At 30.3% G+C, this 25,122-nt stretch overlaps 1 protein-coding gene and 1 pseudogene across 1 annotated transcript; one reads left to right on the top strand and one right to left on the bottom strand.

Annotated features, from left to right (window-relative positions):
* Positions 1-349: 349 nt before the first annotated feature.
* Positions 350-2,113, bottom strand: LOC111909089 (auxin-responsive protein IAA21). The gene is made up of 5 exons (XM_023904879.3): positions 1,507-2,113; positions 1,199-1,428; positions 915-1,050; positions 770-831; positions 350-551 (listed from the first exon to the last, which is right to left on the bottom strand). The coding sequence occupies exons 1-5, from the start codon at positions 1,965-1,967 to the stop codon at positions 520-522; spliced, it is 921 nt and encodes a 306-aa protein (XP_023760647.1). The 5' UTR covers positions 1,968-2,113; the 3' UTR covers positions 350-519.
* A 21,212-nt stretch (positions 2,114-23,325) lies between these two features.
* LOC122194951 (sufE-like protein 1, chloroplastic/mitochondrial) lies at positions 23,326-24,862 on the top strand (annotated as a pseudogene).
* Positions 24,863-25,122: the final 260 nt, after the last annotated feature.

Below are 25,122 nucleotides of genomic sequence, written 5' to 3'. Positions count from 1 at the left end.
TATGTAATTGGTTGTTGGGCCATGAGATTTTGAAGACTAAAGTTGAACTTGCCAATGTAGTCTGCTAGATTTGCTTTCTCAATATAAAATATTATATCCACTTTTACCAAAACATTATTATCATCTCCATAAAAAATCAATGTGATAGGATATTTCAGGTCATTTAACAACCTTCAAAACAGCATGAATCCAGTCACCAAAATTTTCCTATATACTCAAACGCATAGAATTTGGTCGTGGTCATCTTGTGAATAAAATCAAACCTAAAACCAAGTTCGTGTAATTTATTAGGTCTTCATTCATGGGTTCCAAAAGTAGCAAAAAAAGGGCAACAATCAACAACAGCAAATTAACAAGCCATTTACATTAATTAATGTAAGTACATACTAAGCACACAACAAGGGAACCAAACTTATTGGAAGCACCTCTTCTAGTTGTGACTTTTTTTCCCCATTCTCATGAAATTACTAACACTGCAAATAAAGAATATAAAAGCTCCTATTGCTATCGGGTCCAGATTTATGTCCTTCCACTGCTCATGGGTCTTGGGGCTACACAACAAATGCAAGACAGCTTTAAAAAATTAGACCATTCATGAATAATAGCAATGTACTTATTTATCTATACTTAAATCTCTTTACGTATATGGGCAATGTACTTTATTAGTTACCTTATTGGTAAATGTAAGTACATTGCTATAATGGGTAAGAATGAAAGTATGTTGCTATTATGAGTAAAAATGTAAGTAGAGTAAGTGAAATTTGCATACCTAATCCAGTTGCTTCGGAACCTTTCATGATCCTTAATCTCTTGCAAGAGTCTATGAACATCCTGCAAATCGAGGAAGAAAAACATTAGATAGAGACTTAAGACTGGAAAACATAATCAAATTTTAAAGATTGAGAAAGACTTACTCCCAAGGAACATCACCAACAAGCATCCAATCACCATCTTTGTCTTCGTATGTTAGCACACATTCAGAGCCATGTAGGAGTTCCTTTAAATTACTTTCACTTAAACCTTCTCGACGCCCATTAGAAGGACATTTGCCTAATACACAATTTGATGAAACAAATTCTTATATATTGTTGAATTATGTAAAATCTAGAGATGAATTTGTAATGATTTCAGATTTTCATCAATAAAGTCAGAAGTTTTTTTTTTATGTATAAGAAAAGTAGAGAATAGAGAGATATACCAAGAGTGAAGCAGGTGAACAATCTCTCGAGAGCCTTGGAAAGATCTGCATAGTTGCAATGGGTTTTGAGATCAACTTTTCGTAAGTATGGAGCTCCATCCATGCTAACCTTCACATAAAGGCAGCCTCCGGTGCCTAAATTCTCAGCAACGCCGTCGTTTTTTGGTAAGTTGGTGGCCATGGTGTTCTTCCGAAATGATCGAATAGGTGGCCATCCAACCACTTGTGCCCTATTACATAACACAAGGAAAATTTATGGCGATTTAAAGTTGATTCGTGTAAAGACCAATAATACAAATTAATATTACTTAGCAATGGGAGGAGCACTTCCATTTTCAGTAGTAAATGGAGCTTTCTTCTTCTCTTCGATTTGATTCATGACAGAAGATAAAATTGCAAGCTGATTTATCTCCAAATCGGTGTACTTTACATTTTTAGAGGAGAACAAAGCAGAAGAAGATGAAACCTTGTTCGAATCAGCGTCACATCCGCCATTAAACCTCCAATTTCTACAATCGTCGGCATCAACATCAGAAAACCCTCGCTTATCACCTGGAAAAAAGTTCTTAGTAGATACAAATCCAATTTTGCTGTCGTCTTCCTCGATATCTTTGGTGAAACCAGGCAAGCCAAGTCGGAGCTCGGTGGCTTTGAGGTTAAAAGCATTGTTCTTTTCAGTTTCCGTTGAGAAATTGGAGGATTCAGAGCTTCTTTCCATGGAAGATGAGTCTGATAAGCCTATGTAATCGTGTTCTAATGGCTCAGACATCAATGGAAAATTTGACTCAAACAGTTTCAGTCCAAGAAAATGGTCGACAGGAAGAAAGAATCAGAGAGCAATGAGAAAAAGGAGGGGAGCTTTTTCAGGATTTATTTTTCGTTCTTGAATTATGTTTTAAAATATGTTTGGCGAAACCAGACAAACCTACACATTTCATAATTTCAAAACTATCTAACAAATTATTATATATTAAAGTTGGACAATCTTTAGGAATAGTGTGGTGATGCTAATTTGCGCAGATGTTTATTTTCACAAATGGCCATTGGTTAATATGCTAATTTGCTTTAAAAGTGGACTTGGGTGGATATTTTCACAAATGGTCCTTCGTTAATATGTTAATTTGCGTTAAAAGTCGACTGGAAGCGGGTGGAACCCACAATTGTTTTTTTCACAAATGGTCCTTCGTTTTTTGTATAGAAGCGGGTGGAACCCACAATTGTTTTTTTCACAAATGGTCCTTCGTTTTTTGTATTGAATATATTTTGGGTTTTTTTTATTGAATATATTTTGGGTGCTGTTTGACACTTTATTTATACTTTTGTTCCGTTTGTTCCACGTGTTTCATTTTAGGTTGCTTTGTCGTTTTCCTATCCAATGACATTTTTACCGGTGGTTTTTTAATTGATATTTTTTCTTATCCCTGCTTTTCTTCTTTGTTTTTGACCTGTTCTTTCGTCTCTTCTATTTATTTCTGTGAGTTGGAGGTAAGATTTCCAGATTCTCTTCTACGTTTCGTTCTTTTGGATTTACCATTTTTTTTGTGTCTTTCTTTTGTGTTATAGAAGCGTATTCCAAGATTTTGAAAGATCTTCCCTACATATAAAATCTACAGAACAGCGAGTGTACGTTTGTCACCAATATCAACAATGTAATCTTCTATATGTTTCCATTAATACTACTAAACATATGTACAATGGTAAATATCCGTATTTTGGTAATATCGACTATGTAATGTTCAATTTTCATATGTTACTAAACATATGTTCAATGGTAAATTAGTGTTTAATGTTTCATATGTTAAACATGTTGGATTAGTGTCTAAGTCCATAACTATTTTGGTATGTACTTGACCCGATTATGAGCATGGTCCTTTTGGTTGCCTTCACCATAGCAATATGTAGGATGAATTAAGGAGAGAGAGGTTTAAATATGATTTATTAATATATTATGAGAATAATATATTAAAGGAGAAATCATATTGTTTAATTAGTATTAGTCAATAATTAATTGATAATTAATTTTGTGGCTAAAAGAGATTAATTAAATTTAGGGGACTGGACTGCAATTATTGGATAATTGAGTTATTGGGCTAAGGAATGCTAAAGGAATAAGGGGCGAACGAAATTATGATGGAAGCCCATCATATTTTCGTCCATAGCCTTATCCAGAAGGTTCCATGGGCTGCTTAGAGTTTAAGATGTCCATTAGGGTTTTGACTGAAACCCTAGCAACCCACACAAGTATATAAAGGACCCCTTAGGCCCCAAAAACGTGGACAACTGATTCTCTAGGGTTTCTAGTCGTTTTTGGGCAGCCTCTTTCCTTCTCCTCTTCATCCAAGTTGTATATGGTGTTTGTGACTCCATTAGAGGTGCAACACTTGAGGCACTAAGCTTTTTAAAGCCAATCCAAGCAAGGATTTGATTGTTATTGCTATATAACAATCAAAGGTAATTCTCTAAACCCTAATTCAGTTTATAATATGTTAGATCTAAGTTTATTAGTCTTGGATTCAAAGCATGTACAATAGAGAAACCTAGATCCAAGCATTAGGGTTTGTATGAGCACATAGGATTGTTCTTATGCCTAAAACCCATCAGTGGTATCAGAGCCTTGATTGGTTTCAGTTGTATGTGATGCTTAACTGCTTTATTTGATGAAAATCGAGTTTTTTGGCCCCTGCCCGACTCAACTCGGCGAGTCAGTATCTGGACTCGGCGAGTTGACCCCTACTCGGCGAGTCCAGGTCTGACTCGGCGAGTCAGTTCGTCAGGCAAAGGGATTTTCGGGTTTTGGCTGCTGTTTTGACTTGGACTTGATGCTTAATTTGTTTTATGAAGTTAAAATCCGAATTTTATCTTAATTAAGTGTTTATCCTTGCCAAAACAATAAATAATTTCAAAACTTTTAAATATTGGTTGTTTATGTGATAAACATGGATTATTTAAAGTTATTTGGTAATTATTTAATGACTAAAATAAGATTAGGTCAAATGTAGATAATTATGAAATTAATTTTTTAATTTGAATTATTTGTTATTTGATCCCTAATGTTTTGAAATGTTTCAAAACTTGCCCTCAAGTTTTGGAATTTAAAAGTCGATTATAAGTTTAATTTTGAAATGTTAAATTCTAAAACCCTAGTAATTTGAAAAGTTCGAATCACACCCTTATGGTTTTGTTAATTAATTAAAGTGTATAATTAAAAGTGATTTAATAAACCCATAAAGTTTTTGGTTTACATTTAATTAAATTAAAAGTATAATTTACTAAGTTAAACCACCTAGTATTTTAAAAGTGTAAAATACACCATATACTATATATAACATTAAAAGTCTAGTATTATATATGAGTAAACAGTCAGTCTTACCGTTAGTAGGCCTCATTCATGAAGCTGGTCTATAAGGGGTGTTTAAGGAAATTGCCTATAAAATGGCGATTGAATGGGTATCCACTCTTACCCACCGCACTCTTGACTAGTGGAAGGTCGTTAGCCGAATGGGTAGGATAGGACAGAAACCTTCCATTATAAGTATAATGAAGTACAAAGTAACTAAATGCTTTTTCAAATTCCCAAATCATAGTTACTTTAGGAAAAATGTGAAATTGTATGCTAATCCATAGAATTACACTTCGTACCCCTGTGAAACGTTAGTGGAGCGTGTGTAGTTAACCGGCACACTAATTTGGGGATGACATTGGTAGCGAAGGGTGACTCGATGTTTGTCATAGATCAATGGAGCGTGTGTGGCTAACCGGCACATTGATTAGGTGATAGTAGCATTGGGTGCACCACGTGATTCGTATGGTTATTCACACCTTGTTTGTGATCCTCGGCATCCCAGTCACAAATAGTAGGGCATAATCGAGATTAAACATGCCATTGAAAAGTTCAATGAATCTCAAAAGATCTAGGAGTTTCAATTCATTTAAAACTTAATCTTCCTTTTCATTTTTCATGGTGGAAATTGGTAAATCGTCATTTACCTACCTTCAAATATTCTGCAACTAGATTACGACATCCCTCTTCTAGGTTGTAGAGTATTGTGTTGGATCCTAGCTTGATGTTTCATTTGGGTGTTACATCAAGAATTCTAATCAACATAACTTGAATTTTCTCCCGTTTTGTAGATGTCTGAATCTTACAATGGTCTTCCCAAATCCTTTGGAACAAGCTTTCCAAATGAAGATGATGTTCCGAGATACGATCAAGGAAATGAGAGTCATGCTTCACTTCCTCCACCTCCTCCAATCGTTCTCCCTGACCCACAAGTTCAAAGGCTTGAAAAATTCAAGCTCACTCAAGCCCTTTTGGCAAGTAAACACGAAGATGGGAAACCTGTGTGTGCACACGTCTTAGAGATGAAGTCACACATTGATAGGTTAAGCATGTTGGGTGTCGAGATTTCAAGCGAGTTGGCTGCTGACTGGGTTCTTCAGTCACTTCCTGAATCATATAGTGAGTTCGTTAGAGAGTACTATATGATGGATCACGACGTGACCCTCATTAATCTCACCTATTTGCTTATAGCTGCTGAATCAGCAATGATTTGGTGTGCTGGTCAAGCAAACTTGTCTAGTGAATCAAACTCCTAAACTTCAATGGACACTGGCAACATTGGAAGTGCAGAAAGAACTAAGTCTGTGATTGTCCGATGTGCTGTGCCAAAGGAGTCCATTTGCTTTTATTGCCAAGAGAAGGGGCATTGGAGACGAAGCTGCCCTAACTACTTGAGAGATCTAAGAGATGGGAGAGTCAAGACGTATGGCTCTGCTTCAGGTAAAATCCATTATCTAACTCTTTTGAGTTCCTATTCTAGATCCTTAATACATGATGTGATAAGATTACATTTTGATGTTTTGTAGGATCAAAGAAAAGAGAGGAAGCTTGAGGGAAGAAGTGAGCTGAATCTAATCATGAAGAAATGGGTTTCGATCGCATTACTTGAAGAATGGATTCTTGAGCTACTACTTGGAGTTAGAATAGATTGTTAAGAAATATGTAATAACATAGTTTTTCAATTGAATTGCATTGTAAGGAAAAAAAATTTCCGCAATAAAATGAATTTTGATTTTATCTTATTTATTTATCCTTGCAATGGCATGTATGAAAAATTGATGTTTGAATGTTTCTATTATTAACAACAATGGATTTGATTCTTAATTATGTTATTTGTGGACATATCAAAAGTTTACCAAATAGGGAGAGTTTCTCATCACCCAAGTTTCAATTGGACAGAAACTTGGAATCATGCAACGTGTATTGTATGATGAATGAAAAACTTTCACATTTGGGAAATTTAGACTAATTCTTTGATAAAGTGTCAATTGAAGGACTAGGAGATCGAGTACACTAGGTCGTACGTTGATCAAGTCTACCACAAGAGTGACAAAGATATTTGTCATGATTTACTAAAGTTTAGTAAATATGGTTATACTTATAAGATTGAGTATAATTCTGAGTTAACTGAAATAGTTTCAATCAATAGCAGAACGAATAAGAAGAATCAAGAAGGCAGAAAGATAAAAGTTTCTCCATTCTAAGAAGAAGGGAGAGTACCTTTTATTGTGTTTTATGATGAAGTCTTAATGATTAAGAACCATATCTCAATTGATCCTCTAAGTGAGTCTTAGTGCATTTGCATGTCTAAGAAGAGGAATCGAGAATTGTAGAAATGGTTAAATCAAAGAGTCAATCATACTTCGTTCCAATATCAAGTCTTAGAGTCATACTCCAAGATTGTGACATTGAGTGACAAGTCTTAAGTAGGTTTATAACACTCATCAAATGGGAACTTGGAAAAGTTTTCTTATCCTTGCACATTTGAAATTGGTAAGTTGTGCTGTCTTGGATAAGACAAAGACCAACTAGGACCAATTATGTGAAGTGTTTTGTCTTGATAAGAACTAAACTAACTCTTGAATATTTGCTTTGTCAAGAAATGTTTCTTGACAAGAGAATCTTATATATCAAGGATTCAGTGGGAGTCTTAATGGTCTTGAAAGGTTTCAAGAACAAATCAAGAATAAACCTTATAGATCATCACTAGCACACGACTTGAGGTTTACAACCTGTCGTGCTGACATTATTTTGTTTCTATGCCATTCCAATTGAGTTAATTGTGTGTGTGAGTTCTATGAGTTCTCATTTGAATGCATACTAGAGCCTTAGTCGATGGATAGTACATTGATATGTAAGGACAAATTACTAAACTACTTGGAAGACATGGTGGGCACTCGTGTTACCATAAGGCAAGAAATCAAGATTAAGAAAGTTCAGTCCATATGAGTTTAGATTTGTCGCAAACCTTGGTTTTGGCAAATTCACATGGATAGGAACTCATACACCATAAAATCTAAGTGTCATAAGATTCCCTCCTTCATGAAAATGAATGTGAGGAAATGCTTTCACTAAGAAAGATTTTAAGAAGATAGCGATTGCGAAAATTGTATTCTCAAATTCGATTATGGTTACGGCATCCCTTTCCATAGTTCGAATTGTGAGATTTGGCAATTAGTTTGAACAATTGGAACTTAGTAACATAAGTTCTAAATTGTTTAAGCACACATATGAGCTATCTAAGGCAAAGGTGTATAAGTTTAAGAAGCTTAGATAAAGGCTTATCGAAGCATCTGGTATTAGAAATATGAATTTCAGAAATTCAATAGGCATTGTTTTCTGAAAGTTCATTTGTTTTCTGAATACATGTCAAAGCTAGTGGGAGCATAAGTGTTATGCTTATATGATAATAATCATCATGATAGTGGGAGCATAAGTGTTATGCTTGTATGATTATTATGGCGAATATTGCAAGTTAGCAATATTAATTATAGAAAAACAAAGATTCAATTTGCAAAGTTGCATGGGTTGAAAGGTTGTTTTAATATAATTAAGGGAGAGAATATTATACTTCGTTTCAAAATCTAAAGCTTAGATTGAGAAATTTTAATATTTTCAGTCAAAGGATACATTGTGTGTTCTTAAAATTCGATTATGATTACGACATCCCTCTTCATAGTTCGAATTGTGAGAACATGACACATAAAATATTATGGCAAAAGATTGGTAACGTATCATATCTTTATGTAAGACATTATGCATCGTGTCCCATACGCTTCGGGTATAGGATCGATTGCAAATGTTATAATACTTGACCATTCTAAAATTTTCCAAATGTCTAGCGCATTAAGTGGGAAAAAGGATTAGAATCAGTTTTGACTAAAATAATTAAACAACTATCAAAGGACGATCCAAAGTTCGCTGAGGATTGGTCGCTTGTGAGTAGTTGGAAGTATGGTATTGGATGGACCATATCGACATTATTATGAATAGATAAGATTCTATTAAGAATGAGTTGTCATATGGAAAATATGGAAATGTTTCCATATTGGAAGTTGGATGTTGAGAGTCTATGTCTAGATTAGAAACTTTTATGCAAGAAGGATGTTCAAAGGAATGTACTTTGAATGTGAGACTTCGCGTCTATGGAATTGTCTTGCAACAATTTCTGAGAGAGTACTTTGTAATTTCATTAGCCAAGTCTTGGTGACTTTTGTGCTATGACTTTATGAAAGGATCGTTGCATAAGATGTTAGAATCTAGCATATTCTAATAGTAGCAAAGAACCTTGTGTTCTTACACTAATGATAAGGATTGGGAATTGTGAAATGAGCATCATTGAAAAGGTTTTTCAATTAATCTATTTCACAAAGTAAGGACCATAGGAAACATAGTGTGCATGCTTTATGCATGGGACAGCTATTTTTGTAATTTGAGTAATAAGTTGATTTTCTGAAACAGTAAACGATAATAATAAGTAATCAATATGGTGGTTAAATAGAAGTGTTTTATTTACTCTCACAAGTTTGAGGCCATATAGGATTAAGTATTATTGTTATGTTTCAATTTGCATGTTTTGACTTCCAGAATAACTAGGTTATTCAAACATCCACAGTCAGTCATACGTTGGGAGTAGGTATGAATAAAGATTGTCATGAATCTGTCTGTAGATTGTCTGAAGTGTTTAGACATAGCACAAGTTTGTTGCAGAGTTCATGAGTGCTTTGATAAGATTAGAGTATTGGATTAAACCCACGCTCACTTGGATCACTTCATAGATTTATCACGAGTGATTAGTGAGACGATAATATTGTATATTCTTGAAACCGATACATGTGAGTTGTTATTTGTTGGTCGGTTGCACATTGATAATAAGTAAACGCACCAGTAACTTGGTGTTATAAAACTTATTGTTGTGTATGATTCGATCAGTAAATGCAAGCAAGCATATGAGTCAAAGTTTATCTATTCCTTTTACTCAAAGTGGGATAAAAGCGATATCTGTGGGCCTCTCGATGATTTAGTGATGACACCTAAGCGCTTGGCCAAGCCGGGACTAAGTTGATGTGTTCAATTGTAGTCTGTTATCAGTCGTCATAAATCGGAAGTCGGGAAACAGTATAGAGAGAATGATTGAAATTCATGTCTTTTGTCTATACGATATCTTGAGAATGGAGGAATATATAATCCCTTATCTAGAGGACACGCTATCTGATAAGATCAGAGTTGACAACGGCTTTGAAAGCTACGATTGTTGATTACGTTCTGAAGTTATACGGAAAATAGTTATTAGACTTATCCAAGTGGGAGACTGTTGGATTAGTGTCTAAGTCCATAACTATTTTGGTATGTACTTGACCCGATTATGAGCATGGTCCTTTTGGGTTGCCTTCACCATAGCAATATGTAGGATGAATTAAGGAGAGAGAGGTTTAAATATGATTTATTAATATATTATGAGAATAATATATTAAAGGAGAAATCATATTGTTTAATTAGTATTAGTCAAGAATTAATTAATAATTAATTTTGTGGCTAAAAGAGATTAATTAAATTTAGGGGACTGGACTGCAATTATTGGATAATTGAGTTATTGGGCTAAGGAATGCTAAAGGAATAAGGGGCAAACGAAATTATGATGGAAGCCCATCATATTTTCGTCCATAGCCTTATCCAGAAGGTTCCATGGGCTGCTTAGAGTTTAAGCTATCCATTAGGGTTTTGACTGAAACTCTAGCAACCCACACAAGTATATAATGGACCCCTTAGGCCCCAAAAACGTGGACAACTGATTCTCTAGGGTTTCTAGTCGTTTTTGGGCAGCCTCTTTCCTTCTCCTCTTCATCCAAGTTGTATATGGTGTTTGTGACTCCATTCGAGGTGCAACACTTGAGACACTAAGCTTTTTAAAGCCAATCCAAGCAAGGATTTGATTGTTATTGCTATATAACAATCAAAGGTAATTCTCTAAACCCTAATTTAGTTTATAATATGTTAGATCTAAGTTTATTAGTCTTGGATTCAAAGCATGTACAATAGAGAAACCTAGATCCAAGCATTAGGGTTTGTATGAGCACATATGATTGTTCTTATGCCTAAAACCCATCAAAACATATGTACAACAGTAAATTAATGTTTAATATTTCATATGTTTCAGTTACGTAGTGTTTCATATGTTTCTACTAACATTATGCGCGCTTCAAATATTAAAACAAACATATCTGACCCCGCAAAGCGGGGTGACTCAACTAGTTATATTATTATACTATCCCAATCAAACTAGATTATTAGTAAAAAAATTATGTAAATAGTTATATTTTATTATATCATATTATTTCGATTATATAGATTTTTAAGAATATTTTATTATTAACTTTAGGAATCACACCTACACATTTCATAATTTCAAAATTATCTAACAAATTATATTATTATACTATTCCAATCAAACTAGATTATTAGTAATTTGTTTTAATTATAGTCAAACTTATTAAGAATTTCAAAATTAATATAAATATAAGATCACAAAGTGTTGAACTTTTAGATCACAAAGCAAGGATATGAATCTCAAAATTGAAGAAGTATTCTAAATACGAAAATTTTGAGAAAAACAGTGTTGAACCGTTAGATGAAAAGTGTTATATCTAATACAAATTCTAAATTTTAAGATAGAAATATAGCATTAGCATGTATTTATAAAATACAAATTTGATTAAAAAAAACTGTTTTATTTAAATGTCATTTTTAAAATCATTGGTGAGAGTATATGTTATAATTTAATAAATAAATATGGACCTTAGAAAATAAATAATTGATTTTGTATTAGATAGGTCACATGGTTGGTAATATATTCATTATTTGATTACAAATATATAATAGATAGTATTAAACATTGATTTTGAAAATATATTTATATAATAAAAATATAATTAAAATGAGAAAAACACATTCGGTTTTCTGCTAAGAAAGAGACACTTGTGAACTTCTTGACTGACCCGATAGAAGAAAAGTTCATACTTAGACTAACCGACGTTTTGATTTTTAGATGGGCACGAGGGGTCTAACAGTTGTTTCCTCTCTCGTGAACTTGGATAGTGGTGTATTCACTGTATGCCAGACTATTTTAAAAACTGTCTCATGCAAATTGAAAAAGAAAAATGTGAGAAATCATGCATAGAAAATCTACAGACGTTTAATTATATGTTTCGTGTTTGATGATTTTAGTTTCTTTGCGTCAGATGTTGTGAAGCCTCTTAATAGAGTCAAACGGATGATGCATAAATGTTATGACCCCAAAATTTATGAATGCGGTTTTTAAAAAAAATAGTTTATTTACTGAAAAATGATTAGTGACGCAACTTGTTTCCTGTTTACCAACTAAATGAGTATATAACTTTTAATAGGAATTAAAAATGAGTAATTGTATGTCAAAAGAATTAAAATGTTATTTTTACATGAAACTTATCCGATATAAAATAATAAAGACTCACACAAAATAACAATATTTTATGTCTATTGTCGTAATAATTTTTTATTCATATACAACGGTGTTCTAGAAAAAAGGAACTGATTCGTACCAAACAATTATTTCTTCACACACAACAATTTATATATTTTAAATGTTGTATTTTCCAACTCTATAAACCATAATCACATGTCAATGTGGTCTATGTAGGTAAGTGTGTGTTTTTCTTAACTTTGTTATAATAGGTGAAAATTTTGTTAAATAGATTAATGATGTAACAATATTATAACTTTTTCGTATTTGACCCAAAAATTATTAATATGAGAACATGTGCACACTGCATAATTTGTAGGGGGAACGTATCAATAGTTAAAGAGATTCTACGTGTTGGGGGAAACAGTTTGTTTAATCGCTTCATTTTTATTGTTGAAGTTATTGACTAAAAGATTATATTAAACGGCATCCACCATGAAGATAACTGGAGTGTTGAAACATATGTCTATTAATCAATTAGATTAATAGTCGAATATTCAAGCCGTGGTTGAGATAAATGTCTAATAAGTAGATTTAAAATGTATATGAGTTAACATTATTCTTTTTAAAAGATACCATTTAAATGGTCAGTTCTTATATTAAATCTAACAGCCTAAAGGAAAATGTAGAATTTAAATGTTGGGTTATTTTTAACATAAATATTACAATTATTTATTTAATTATTTTTTTTATTGGTTGTAAAATCATTGTTAATTTTTCGTACAAATTGATTCCATCTACAGTAAATTAATAATAATGTTTTCGTATACAATACAATAAATGTCGTTTCCTATTGTTTATGTAAAAAGGAAGTGTCAAATTAAATGCGAAGTACATTCCTCTATCAGTTAATATATTTTTTAAAATATGTACCTGTATAATTTATATTAAAAATTATTTTGTTATATAAATTGATAAATCCTCCATAATAAATGAAATTTTTTTTTGTCATGTGTCATACTCTCATTGATTTAGCCACATGTAATTTTGTGGTTATTTTCAATTAATTTTTTTCCACATGACATTTTATGGTTTTTTTCATTTTATTAATTTTCACATAATATTGAAATGTAATAATTAATTACAATAAATATAATAATACATGCATATCAATTTTATTAATTAACTTCCTTCTAATTTCAAATTTTTCTAAGTTGATGTTTTATTAGTTTCCTTTATTTATTTATCTAAATTATTTGTTTAATTTAGAAGAAAAACAAACAATTTAATTTTAATAATCCAATATTTTTCTATTTTTTTTCTTATAAATTCAAATTTCTCAAATGTTTAGAATTTCATATATTTTTTTAAATGAACTCATGTAATACATGGGTCTTATACCTAGTCCCTATACTAATAAAAAAGTAGTCATTTTGTCATATGTCATTATATTAGACATCTTAATTAATATGATGTCACTTGTCAATCTATTAGTCATCCCTTTTAAATTTATTAGACCTCCTAATTAATGTAATGTTATTAGTCAATGTATTTATTCTCCATTTTAAATTTTATATTATTGTTTTCGTTAGTTCACAAATAAAAAATGTCTAATATTTATTAAAAATTAATTTTATATATTTGAACCAACGATTATAATTTCACATAACTAATAAAAATATATCGTAATTAATAATTTATTTAAAATAATTAATTAATAATTTTGAGGTTTTATTATAAAATTTTAATTAATTTTATACTCATTGTTTCCACGTGTTATAAACTAATATTAAATAAAATATGATTACATGACACGTTTAGTAGAAAGAACGATATATTAGGAACTTATAGTTTGATACCTTCCAAAATTATTTCATGCCACTTAATGATATATAATTATTTTTATTGGGCAAATCGTGGATGAATCAACCATTCTGTTATTTTCATTCTATGATATATCATATTAAAACACATTTAAAGAATCTTAGGTACAACTTAATTATATATAAAACTAGGTTATAACCCGTGGACACAACGGGTGAAAATTTTAAAATTAATTTTAATTTATTTATAAATTAATTATTGAAAATTTTTAAAATAATTTCAATTAATTAATAACATAATTATTGAGTGATGTTTTGTCAGTAATTTCATAATAATATAATGTTCGGTTGAAACTAAGAATTCAAAAATGTTTAAATATCCAATTAGCAATTTGTATTTGTAGATATGTTAGAAAATTATCATTTTGTATAATGTAATAAAATTTAAATAAAACCGAAAGATAAATTGATATACATAATAAAAGTATACGCGGTTTTATATATTTGTAAAAAGTAATTTAACATAACATTGGATAGTTTATTTGTTTGTTTTCTATCAGAATCTAAAATTAATAGTTTTGAATGATTTTTTAATTTGAATTTTAGATAAAACAATATACAAGTGTTCATGTATACTTGAGAAAGAAACCAACATTCTATAAAGCCTATCATTAGCAGAGATAGTTATAAATCATAATGCGAAACTTATATTATATGCCAATACAATTGGAGAAACATAATATATTTATCGATCATAAAAGTGGTTTTTTTTATGTTAGATAAAGTGATAACGTATTTTTATCATTGTTCATGCTCGATTTTGATAATACAATGGAAATTCCACTACCCCTATATATATATATATATATATATATATATATATATATATATATATATATATATATATATATATATTGAAAATTCCACTACAGCTAATGTATTCAAATGTTTAAGATATTCGGGTTGACATTTAAAACCGTATTTATGCATAAAGTAAATAAAATACATGAGAAATTAAATAAATTTAATTTTAACCATTTTAAAGATTATTCATAATTTTTGATTTATAATAAAACTCACCTAAAAGTTATCACTATTCCCCAAACTTTCCCCTTTCCCTTTTGTCCGTAACACACACGATCAAACAAAAAACCTAGCCCTAGAATTTTGATTACATACACATTTCCACAGCCACCGTTCGATTTCTTAAAGGTTGTGAACGTTTATCCATGTATATCGATAAAGGAAGATACTAATATACCACCGATTAGAAATGTGAAGTGAAGAAAAGCTTACGTTGAGTAATCCCGCTGTCGAACTCGAACTTGAACTCAGAGACTGGTTGAACGCAACATTGGGGTTTGAAGAAAGCAAGATTCAAGGTAAGAGATGATCAACTGATGGTTAATCTTAGTTTTTTTTAACAGAAAATAGATTATGTTGAAGAAAATTTACCTGTTTTTCTTTGTTCCAGAAATGTTGTAACTGAAGATATAAGCGAAAAGTTAAGCCGTTCAAAAGAATAAACTTACATTCGTTAATAGCGGAAACACAATAAGGTAGAAATGATTTTGGTTCGATTTTTGAAATTTGAGTGTTTGTTTAAACATTTGAATTTTGAAATTGCTAAATTTTAGACAAAATCTCGTTAATGATTATATAGGGGATCATATGAGTAAATAAAACAATTATTTTATTTGATATACCTTCTAAATTATATGAGTTTTGTATCATTGTATAGTAAGGTTCTCAATTTTATGTATAATACAGATAATCCATATCTGATCCATATTTCAGTTGTGATCAAGAATCGATGTTTTGGTGGGTCACTGTGTTTCAAGATACTTATATTAGTTTAAATCATTGTTCATTTTTATCAAACTTTATCTTTTTGCATACCTTTAATCCCTATTTCAATCAAAATCGCTTAGTTTTTACTACTGCTTCATTATCTTGCAGGCCAATAAAAATGGTATGTGACAAATTGCAGAAATCCATATAAGTTATATTAGATTGCAATATACCATAGCCAAGGGCAACGAACATTGAAATGTAATAAACTTAAAAAGTGAGTTATTTTATGCACCAATCCATGTCTAATTGTCTAATGGTATATTTCTGCTATTGATAATTATTTATTATCTATATATCTCATTAGATATTATATTATTTAAGTATTTATAATACAGATGAATAGTTAATTAGATTAAAAGGTTAGGAAGGGAAAGATTCCAAACTCCATTATTGAAAAAGGAATGGTTTTCCCTTTTTGCTTTCACGTAGCCGGTTGGAAAAATGGACACTGCTTAGCTTATCTGACAACAAAGTGTATTAGTAATATGATTCAAATGATTGATTGATGATATAGTTTATTAAAACTCTTATTACTTGATGTATAAGTGCATGCATAGATGTTTATTTAGGATTTTATGAAGAAGGGTTAAAATGAAAAATAACAATGCTATTTTTATTAATTAGATTTGTTTATCATTAGTTATATTGCCTAAAACATAACAATCAGTACAATTAATTTATATGTTAAATTCAATTATTTGTATCAAACACATTTTAATTGAATATCGAAACCCTTAGGGGCTATTTGATTTGCATAATATTTTAGAATGTATTGAATCTGTTAATACACAATTCTTCATTAAAAGATGGCAACCCTAAGATGATATTTAGTTGAGATAAAAATTTTGTGTTTTTTTTATTTATATTTCTTATTATTTAACATATCTTTTAATCAACATATGTAATACACAATATTTAGTATTTTATAACCAATATTCTTAAATTGACAGGTAGGTGGTATGTGTAGCCTAGACAAATGATAATTGGACAAAAATGGTAATGCACTTATATTGATTAGTTTTTTAAGGTATCGTACCTTTATTTATTCCTATTATAACATTCTACTATCAAAAAGTTGTTGTTTACACTTTTATAGCAATATATATTAATTTTGCTCTTAAACCACCAAATCAATAACTGTTTCTCTAACTCCCGGAGGAATAATTGGTTCCAAAATAAGCATTGTATTTTGAAATGTGCTATAGGTAGCAATATATATTACTTAACTAACAAAATTAATAATTTCTTGTTTTCTTTAGATATGGAAGAATCTAAAGCTGTGGGCACCATTCTTGAAATGTGGTCAGCTAACAAAACCTCAATCTTTCAGGGTTTTACTTCAGATAATAATAATATGATTGAAATTTTTGTATTTGTTTTTGTTTTTGTAAATATTTTATTTGTGAAATTTAAATTTTTGTTATTTTCGCCCTCCTACAAAGCTGGAAATATCAATGAATAAACAACCTGTAATCAACCAGAATTAAGATCTTCAGTCAATCTCATTTTGAAGCACAATCACAATCACAGACTGGGCTACTTTAGAATAGGAATAAGAAACACCCAAATTCAAATTCAAATGTAAACAACTGCTACAAATAGAAGTCTATATAGTATATGTTTGAAAATTAAAAAATAAAGGTGGTGTATGTTAAATAACAAAATTATTCCAAGATCATAAGTGACTTAAATAACAAAATTATTTCTAAATCATAAATTAACATTCATAATAATATATTGTGAATGTAGGTTAAACATACTAATAAAAAACAATCATCCCCAACAAATGTTTGAAAATTCTAAAACAAAACGTGAAAGTACTTAATGAAAAGTAAAATGCATAATCATTATCTATAAATCATAATCCATTACCTAACGAAACTTAAACTTAAAATAAAAAGTCTGCCACTTTTTTTCCAACTTTACCTTCACAATCTGGTTAATGTGTCCTTCTGGCGATATTTTAGGAGTTTTTGATGATGGTAAATTTTCATTCAACTCCAGATCAAACACTTCTTCCAGATTTCTCTTCAAAACAGTTGGTGTATTGAAACCTTTCATGGGACTTGTTGCTGAGTTTTTATCAACAGTGTAAGGTGTTATGTTGTCGTCTGTCCTAGAAATTGCATCCTAAAAAAATTTGTACTTAATTAATTTATAATCTGAACTTATATTTATAAAATAATTGTATGCTATTATAAAGTGTATATAACCTTCAAATCCTATTATCTTGTGATTCAGAATCGGCTTCACCAATATCAAATTATAGAAAGTGTATATAACCTTCAAATCTGTTATACAATTTATCAAAAAAAGACAAAAATTATATATAATTCTGCTATATAATTTGTTGTTGAATAAAAGTTGTCAAAAAAAGACAAAAATTATATATAATTCTATCATATAATTTGATGCTGAATAAAAGTTGTCATGGGATTGTTCACGTAAAAATAATCAATTCGTTTATCCACTCATAAAATGCATAATTATCATGGTTTTCGTGTAGCATTAGAGTAGATAGCAATTGCCATGTGAAACAATGAAAGCAGTGAAGGGATTGAATGAAATGTAAAATCAAATTATTGAAACATATTGTGTAAACATATAATAAAAAATAACAACTTTTAAAATCGTAACTTCATTGCGTGCAAATATAGCAAGAATGACAGTCAATTAATTGATGTAAACATATATTCAAGAAACAAAGGCAAAGAAACGAATTACATTATAAACACAAAGACAGAAAAAAAAAAGATTGAAATTACATAAATAGATGTGCAGGTTGATGTTAAAAGGAAAAAATAATAGAAATTAGTGTTTTACTAACCTTTTGAAAATCGGTAGAGCAGAGCAGTTAAGAAACTCAAACTTGAGGGCAAAGCAGTAGAAGATTATGGGCATCGATGGGTTAATATAAATATGCAAAGTAATGAAACACACAAATTTTATTAATTGCAGAAAAGTATTTTATTTTGCCGATTTTATTCCTGATTTTTTTGGATCTGATTAGTGGGTAATTGTTTCAAATTAAAATCTTTGACTACAATTTCGTTTTCTCTTTTTTTTTTTCTGCAAAGATTTGGGTTAATTTGATTCCTGATTTACAGGATATGATAATATCGATTGTTATTTTTTGAATTTCAAAATATATGCTGTAAAACAAGTAACCATAAATGTAGGATTGACCATAAATTTACCAAAATTATAGGATTAATATCTTTAATATCTGTTCTTATATACAGATAATTGAGCTGAATTTTAGGAGCTGATGTATCGATCCTTAATATTTTTTGATTTTATATGCAGGTAAATGAGCTAAATTTTAGGAGGTGATGTATCTATATTAGCTGTAAAGGATGGGCGGGAAATTTTGCATAAAAGATTCATGGTTAAGACACGTGGCAAGGAGGAGGTGCATAAGAGGGACACGTGTCATGCAAAGTACTCTTTTATTAAGAATAGATTTGACTTTTTGAACATTAATTATAAATTGAGATGATTAACAAAATATCATGATTATGTAAAATATTATTGTAATTGACTCAATTTTTTCATTTATATTTACCGAATAATCATCATCTTTAAAATAGTAATTTTGGAGTTAACTCATTTTTTTATATTAATTTTATATCATACATGAAATAAAACTTTGACATGAAAAAAAAAACTTTTGGATTAACATTTCAGATTATCCTTTCTAATAAATAAATGTTTTTTTTTGTCATTTGTCATATTCTCATTTAACTTCCCAAATTTCATTTTATGGCTATTTTGAATTAATTTTTTTCTACATGTTATTTTATGAGTTTTCTATTTTATTAAATTCTACATAATATTTTAATGTAATAATTGTAATAAATATATACTAATTTCATTAATAAACTTATCTTTTAATTTCAAAAAATCACAAAATTAAAGTTTATTAGTTTCTTTTCTTTATTTAAATTATTTGTTTAAATTTAAAAGATAAAAAACATTTTCATTATAATAATTCATTATTATTTTTATTTTCTTATAAATTCAAAATTCTTAAATATTTTAACCTTTATATATAACCTTTTTTTAATTAACTTGTATAATACATGAGTCTCACAACTAGTGAATTTAATATTTCAGATTTCCGAATACAAACAAGATAAAAACATATTAAGAAATCTCAAGAATATATTTGAAATCCGAAAAGTAAATCTAAAATTTTAAGAAATTATCTTATTTTTATTAAAATCTAACAAAAATTAATGAAACCAAAATTAGATTAAAACACAAGGCATAAAATATATATCATTTAGTTGAAAAACATACAATAGAAACATTTCAAATTAAACGTTTGATATACTATCTAGAATTCTAAGTGCCTTCCTTTAAAAAGTTGGTAGTCATTTCAATATATATAAAAACTAAGGGCCATGTTTGGTGTAGAGAATTAAGGATAGAGAAATGAAATACTTTCCATTTCTCATGTTGGTAAGTAGTAAAAAAGGAGCGAAAGAGAAATAATCGAATTCCATTTCCACCATTTCGTTCCTTTTTGGGATAATGACTTGATAGGGTAAGATACTTTTTGAAATGTACACATTTAGTCCTTATTCTTTTTTTTTTGTAAAATAAACCCTTATACTTTATTAATATGTACACATTAGGTCCTTTTCACCGGATTCTACAGGTTTTGCTGACGTGGAAGGGTTTATTAAAAAAAAAAGAATAAGGACTAAATGTGTACATTTCAAAAAGTATCTTACCTTATCAAGTCATTTTTCATTTCTTTTATTTTGTTGAAATGAAATACCAAGGTGGCATCCACATATCCACAACGAGATTTTTCAAACTTTTATTCATCATGAAAAAGAGGGATACCCCAATCTCCGACGGCTCCTTTGTGTGTTCCTACACATCACTGGTAGCAAGGAGCAATGATGGCAAAAACGAAGGGGGGGGGGGGGGGCAGGAGGAAGTAGAGACGGTAGTTGGCGGCGAGAAGCTGCTCTGGTAGCCCCCTTGTCGATTATTTATTCTTTTTCTGGCAACATATCTCAAAGATGGAGGCGAAGAGAGACAGATCGGAGAAACACAACAGGTAAAGGGTGTTTGGCTGTTGTTCGACCGGAAGGAAGAGAGACGAGAAAGAGAAGGGTCGCCGCCCTTTTCTTGTTGCTGGAGGATCACCCACCTCCGGTGACTAAGCTAATTAATTGTTATTTAGTGTCACTTGTGCTTCCACGTCAGCAAAACCTGTAGAATCTGGTAAAAATGACCTAATGTGTACATATTTATAAAGTATAAGGGTTTATTTTACAAAAAAAAAAGAATAAGGACTAAATGTGTACAATTCAAAAAGTATCATACCCTATCAAGTCATTTTCCCTAAAAGAAAATTTGTATATGACTGGTATACCGGGTATTGCCGGTCACAAGGATTGCATTGTTACAAAAAATAAAGTATAAGGGTTTATTTTACAAGAAAAAAAGAATAAGGACTAAATGTGTACATTTCAAAAAGTATATTACCCTATCAAGTCATTTTCCCTTTCTCTTTTTTTTATGAAGAAATGGGGAGAAAAGAAATATTGAGCCCATCGAGAAAAAAAAAGCGAAGGATTGGATTTACATCTTCACGTCATTAGTTCGAAACTGGGTATGCTCCCGATTTTTTGTGTATGATTTTCTTCATCAATCAATATCTTCACACCTGCTTCTGAATTTCACAGCTTTAACAGATATCGACTACTTTAGTTTCGATTTCACAAGTTCACATGGATTTCATATACGGCTTCTGTGATTTCAAAACATCTTTCCTATTTGTTAAGGTATTACTTGATTTTTGTTTGTCGATCGAATTCTAATTCTTGGTTTATTTATGTATATTGATTTTTGATTACTGATTATATTTAGGGCTGATTTCTGATTCTTGGTTGATTTATGTTTGGTTTGTTAAATTACTGGATGTTTGGTGTTTGTTGAAACGGTTAATTGAATTTTCGGAAGCCTTTGTATTGATATTGGAATGAATTTGAAAGTCACCAAACATGAGAGATCGTGCCTGAAAAATCAACAAGTGTTCATACCATTTGCATTTGATACGTTTGGTTTCCTCGCACCGAATATGATAGAACATCTTAAAAGAGTACAACGAATCATTCATAGTAATGTTATATTCCCTAGATCTTCAAATGTAGTCTTTAAAAGAATTAACTTTACCATTCAAAAAGGCTTAGCGGCACAGCTTGTTGCCCGTTTGCCATCTCACTCATTGTATGATGACAATTAAAAATATGTCAAATTTAATTTGTTATCATTTTCATTTGAAAGTTAAAATTGGTATTCCAAAGATTATCGAAGCAATGTCAAGATTAATCGGACAAAGCAAAAAAGCCAAAATTATAATTTCATATGCTTGGATTCAGGGCCTGATGTTTTGATGAAGAGTGATACTTAACAAAGTGGTTCTTGTGATCCAGAATTAAAAGAGATCATTGGTTTGGAATTTATGAAGCCGTAGTCAAAGTCGATAATATAATTAATATTGTCAATATGATTTCACTCTTGTTAAAAAGAAAGATAAGTCGGTGATATTAAATCCAAGTGGTGAATGAATTGATTCAAAGTGGTTGAAATTTATATTGCAAATGAGTTAGGTGATTCTTGAAATCAAAATTGTTGTGGTTCGCTATGAATTGAAGCAAAAAGTCAAAATTGAGTATACAAAGTCAAATTGAATAATTTAAAGTGTGAATGAGGTGATGGTCTTCAGCAGTGATTAAAAATCGGTTCTGTTAATTTGTTTCAACAATTGATATATTAAAATTATGTTTATAAATACAAGATATAAGATGTGTTTCACATTTATAAAAATAAAAATCTAATTATTAAATTAAAAATTATAAACATAAAAAATACACAATTTGACAAACTCAGATGTACATCATAATCACATTAATATATAAAAAAAAAATATTTTTTGAAAAAAAAAATATAGATAAAAAATCATTTCCATTTTTTTGTTTAATACAACCAAGAGAAATGATTCTCATGAACATTTCTTGGTAAATTATCTATTGTACCAAACAGTATAATCAATTATAATTATACCAAACAGTATAATCAATTATTTTTCATTAGCTTAATTCTCTTTCTTTGCAATTTCATTCTCTGTTGTAATTCTATTTCTCTGTACCAAACGACCTTAAAGTCAATTACAATGTTTTTTATAATTATATTGTAATTGTATAAATTTAAAATAAAATTTATATGAAATTTTCTTTTCTTAGTTGATTTTAAAATTAATGTACGATGAGCATTATTATTTATTAATTTAATAATTTAATTAGAATACCACTTAATGTATTGCCTGGGAATGTACGATGGAGTACAACCAAACCAACATGATCGTGTCCCAGTAGAATCCATTATTTGTGAGTTGTGACTGTCGTGAGTGGTACCAACATATTTCTCTATTTATTTATATTTAATTTAGTCCTTTCCAACTCCACCATGAGCCACCGATAAATCTTTAGCGAAACCTCTCCTCAGACCTATAATATCGTTTGCCTACGACGGATGCTAACCTACACCGACGAAGAACGCGTAAGTTACCGGTTTAATCGATCGTTTTTCCGATCTGAAGGCTTTCATGAAATCATTGTTTTATCAATCACGCCGGTAGGTGTTGATAATAATGGGTAAGATCGGATGGTCGGACAGCGTGCGCTGATAATGAGACAGAGAAATTATCGGTAACGTCAGCGAAAATGGTGGGTGGGAGACATAACGGCGTTCGGTTGTTGAGTCGGCGGAGGAAAACGGAAGCACGATGATGGAGGCATTGACCGAATAGGGTAATTGGACCCACTGACTTTTTGCTTTAAAGGGGTGTGTCCTTCAAAGTGTAGAAACCGGCCATGTGACCGGCCACCTGTCTATGTCTGCTGCAACCATCTTCTCCCTCTGTATCATGGTTTTATTTTATTTTATTAAGAAAAATTTCCCTTTCCCACATTAAACAGGGTCAAACCAAGGACACATATTCTCCAGCTAACACTTCGCCTGATTATTATTTTTTAAACCCATTTTTAAAATTAATTTTGTGAAACGATTTATAAAATGTCATTAAAGATTGATAAATATGTAACTAGTTTTTAATTGGGACAATTTCATATATATCCTTATTAATCTTTAAAATATCGTATTTGCCCGAACTAAAATCTAAATATCATAATTACCCTTCTTAAATTTTAAAATATAATATTTACCCAAATTTATTTTTTAAACTTTTATAATCAATTTTTTATACTTTTTAATCATATTAATTTATCAAAAAAAACTAACCGACCATATTGCCCTTCAATATTAAAACTTTTGGCAATTTCATATTAGCCCCAATTATCTAACCCTGGGATGGAGATCGACTCATCACACCAAAAAGTGTTTTACCTATCAAAACAGTATCAATCCAGTTGATACCCACCAGACTTTCTCCCCTGAATTCGACTCCCAATCTTCATTAGACTGGAACATACTCCTACCCATCGAAATACTCCCTAAAATGTTCCAAGAAATCGTCAATCTCTTCCAATCTGTAGATGATCCAAGAGCCAAATACGAGCAATTATTATTCTATGGCAAAAATCTTCAACCCCTTGAAGACAAATTCAATACTAACAAAAACAAGGTCGCAGATTGTGTTTCTCAGGTCTGGTTACAAGCTTATTTTGATTCCAGTGATAAAAATATGATTGTTTAGGCTTATTCTGATTCCGTACTGACCAAAGGTTTAGCAATTTTATGGGTTCAAGGTATGTTTGGTCACCATGTGCAATCTTGAGGATTTCCCCAGATTTCATTGCTCATTTGGGTTTGCAATAGATTTTGAAACCCTCTAGAAACAATGGGTTTTGAATATTTTGAAAGTAATGGAAAAAAGCCTTAGCTTTATAAGTAAAAGGCTAGAAGTTGGGAAATGGATTGAATCGTCCACCCATATATCAAACCCCCATAAATAAATAAATAAATAAAACTAGAATCTAATTTAAAGTTTAATAAATCTGTTGAGAATTCAAATATTGATGACTCAAAATCCGATGATGATTCACCAATTGAGAAACCTAATTTTAATGGACAATGGTGTTTTGGGAAGTATAAGACAAAGGATATCAACGATTCTAAAGAGTGACCTTAAACCAAACGAATTCGAAGTCAAAGATGTATCATATTAGCATGGTGTACATGCAAGGGGTGAAAGGTAGAAATGAGGAGTTTTCAGGAGACACTTTTTAATTTGAAAGTGGTTTCATTGGAGTTTAAAAGGAAGAGCATGATTAACAGGCTTTGACGAGAATTCATTCAATCAAATGTATTGGAAATGAGTTTTAATAATGAAGAGTAATTTGGTCGATTAACTTTATTTGATAAATTAATATAACTTAAAAATAAAAAAACTTATTAAAACATTTTAAAAAATGTTTTAAAAATAAAA

This window comes from Lactuca sativa, chromosome 1 (assembly GCF_002870075.4).
Source record: "Lactuca sativa cultivar Salinas chromosome 1, Lsat_Salinas_v11, whole genome shotgun sequence".
Taxonomy (NCBI): Eukaryota; Viridiplantae; Streptophyta; class Magnoliopsida; order Asterales; family Asteraceae; genus Lactuca; species Lactuca sativa.
This window is presented reverse-complemented; position numbering and strand designations above follow the sequence as displayed.

Excerpts from the sequence above, each read along its gene's own strand:
- LOC111909089 (XM_023904879.3), bottom strand. The coding sequence starts at position 1,967 with ATGTCTGAGCCATTAGAACACGATTACATAGGCTTATCAGACTCATCT. Across the intron at positions 1,429-1,506 it reads AGTGCTCCTCCCATTGCTAA|GGCACAAGTGGTTGGATGGC; the intron begins GTAATATTAATT and ends GTTATGTAATAG. Across the intron at positions 832-914 it reads GTTGGTGATGTTCCTTGGGA|GATGTTCATAGACTCTTGCA; the intron begins GTAAGTCTTTCT and ends CTCGATTTGCAG.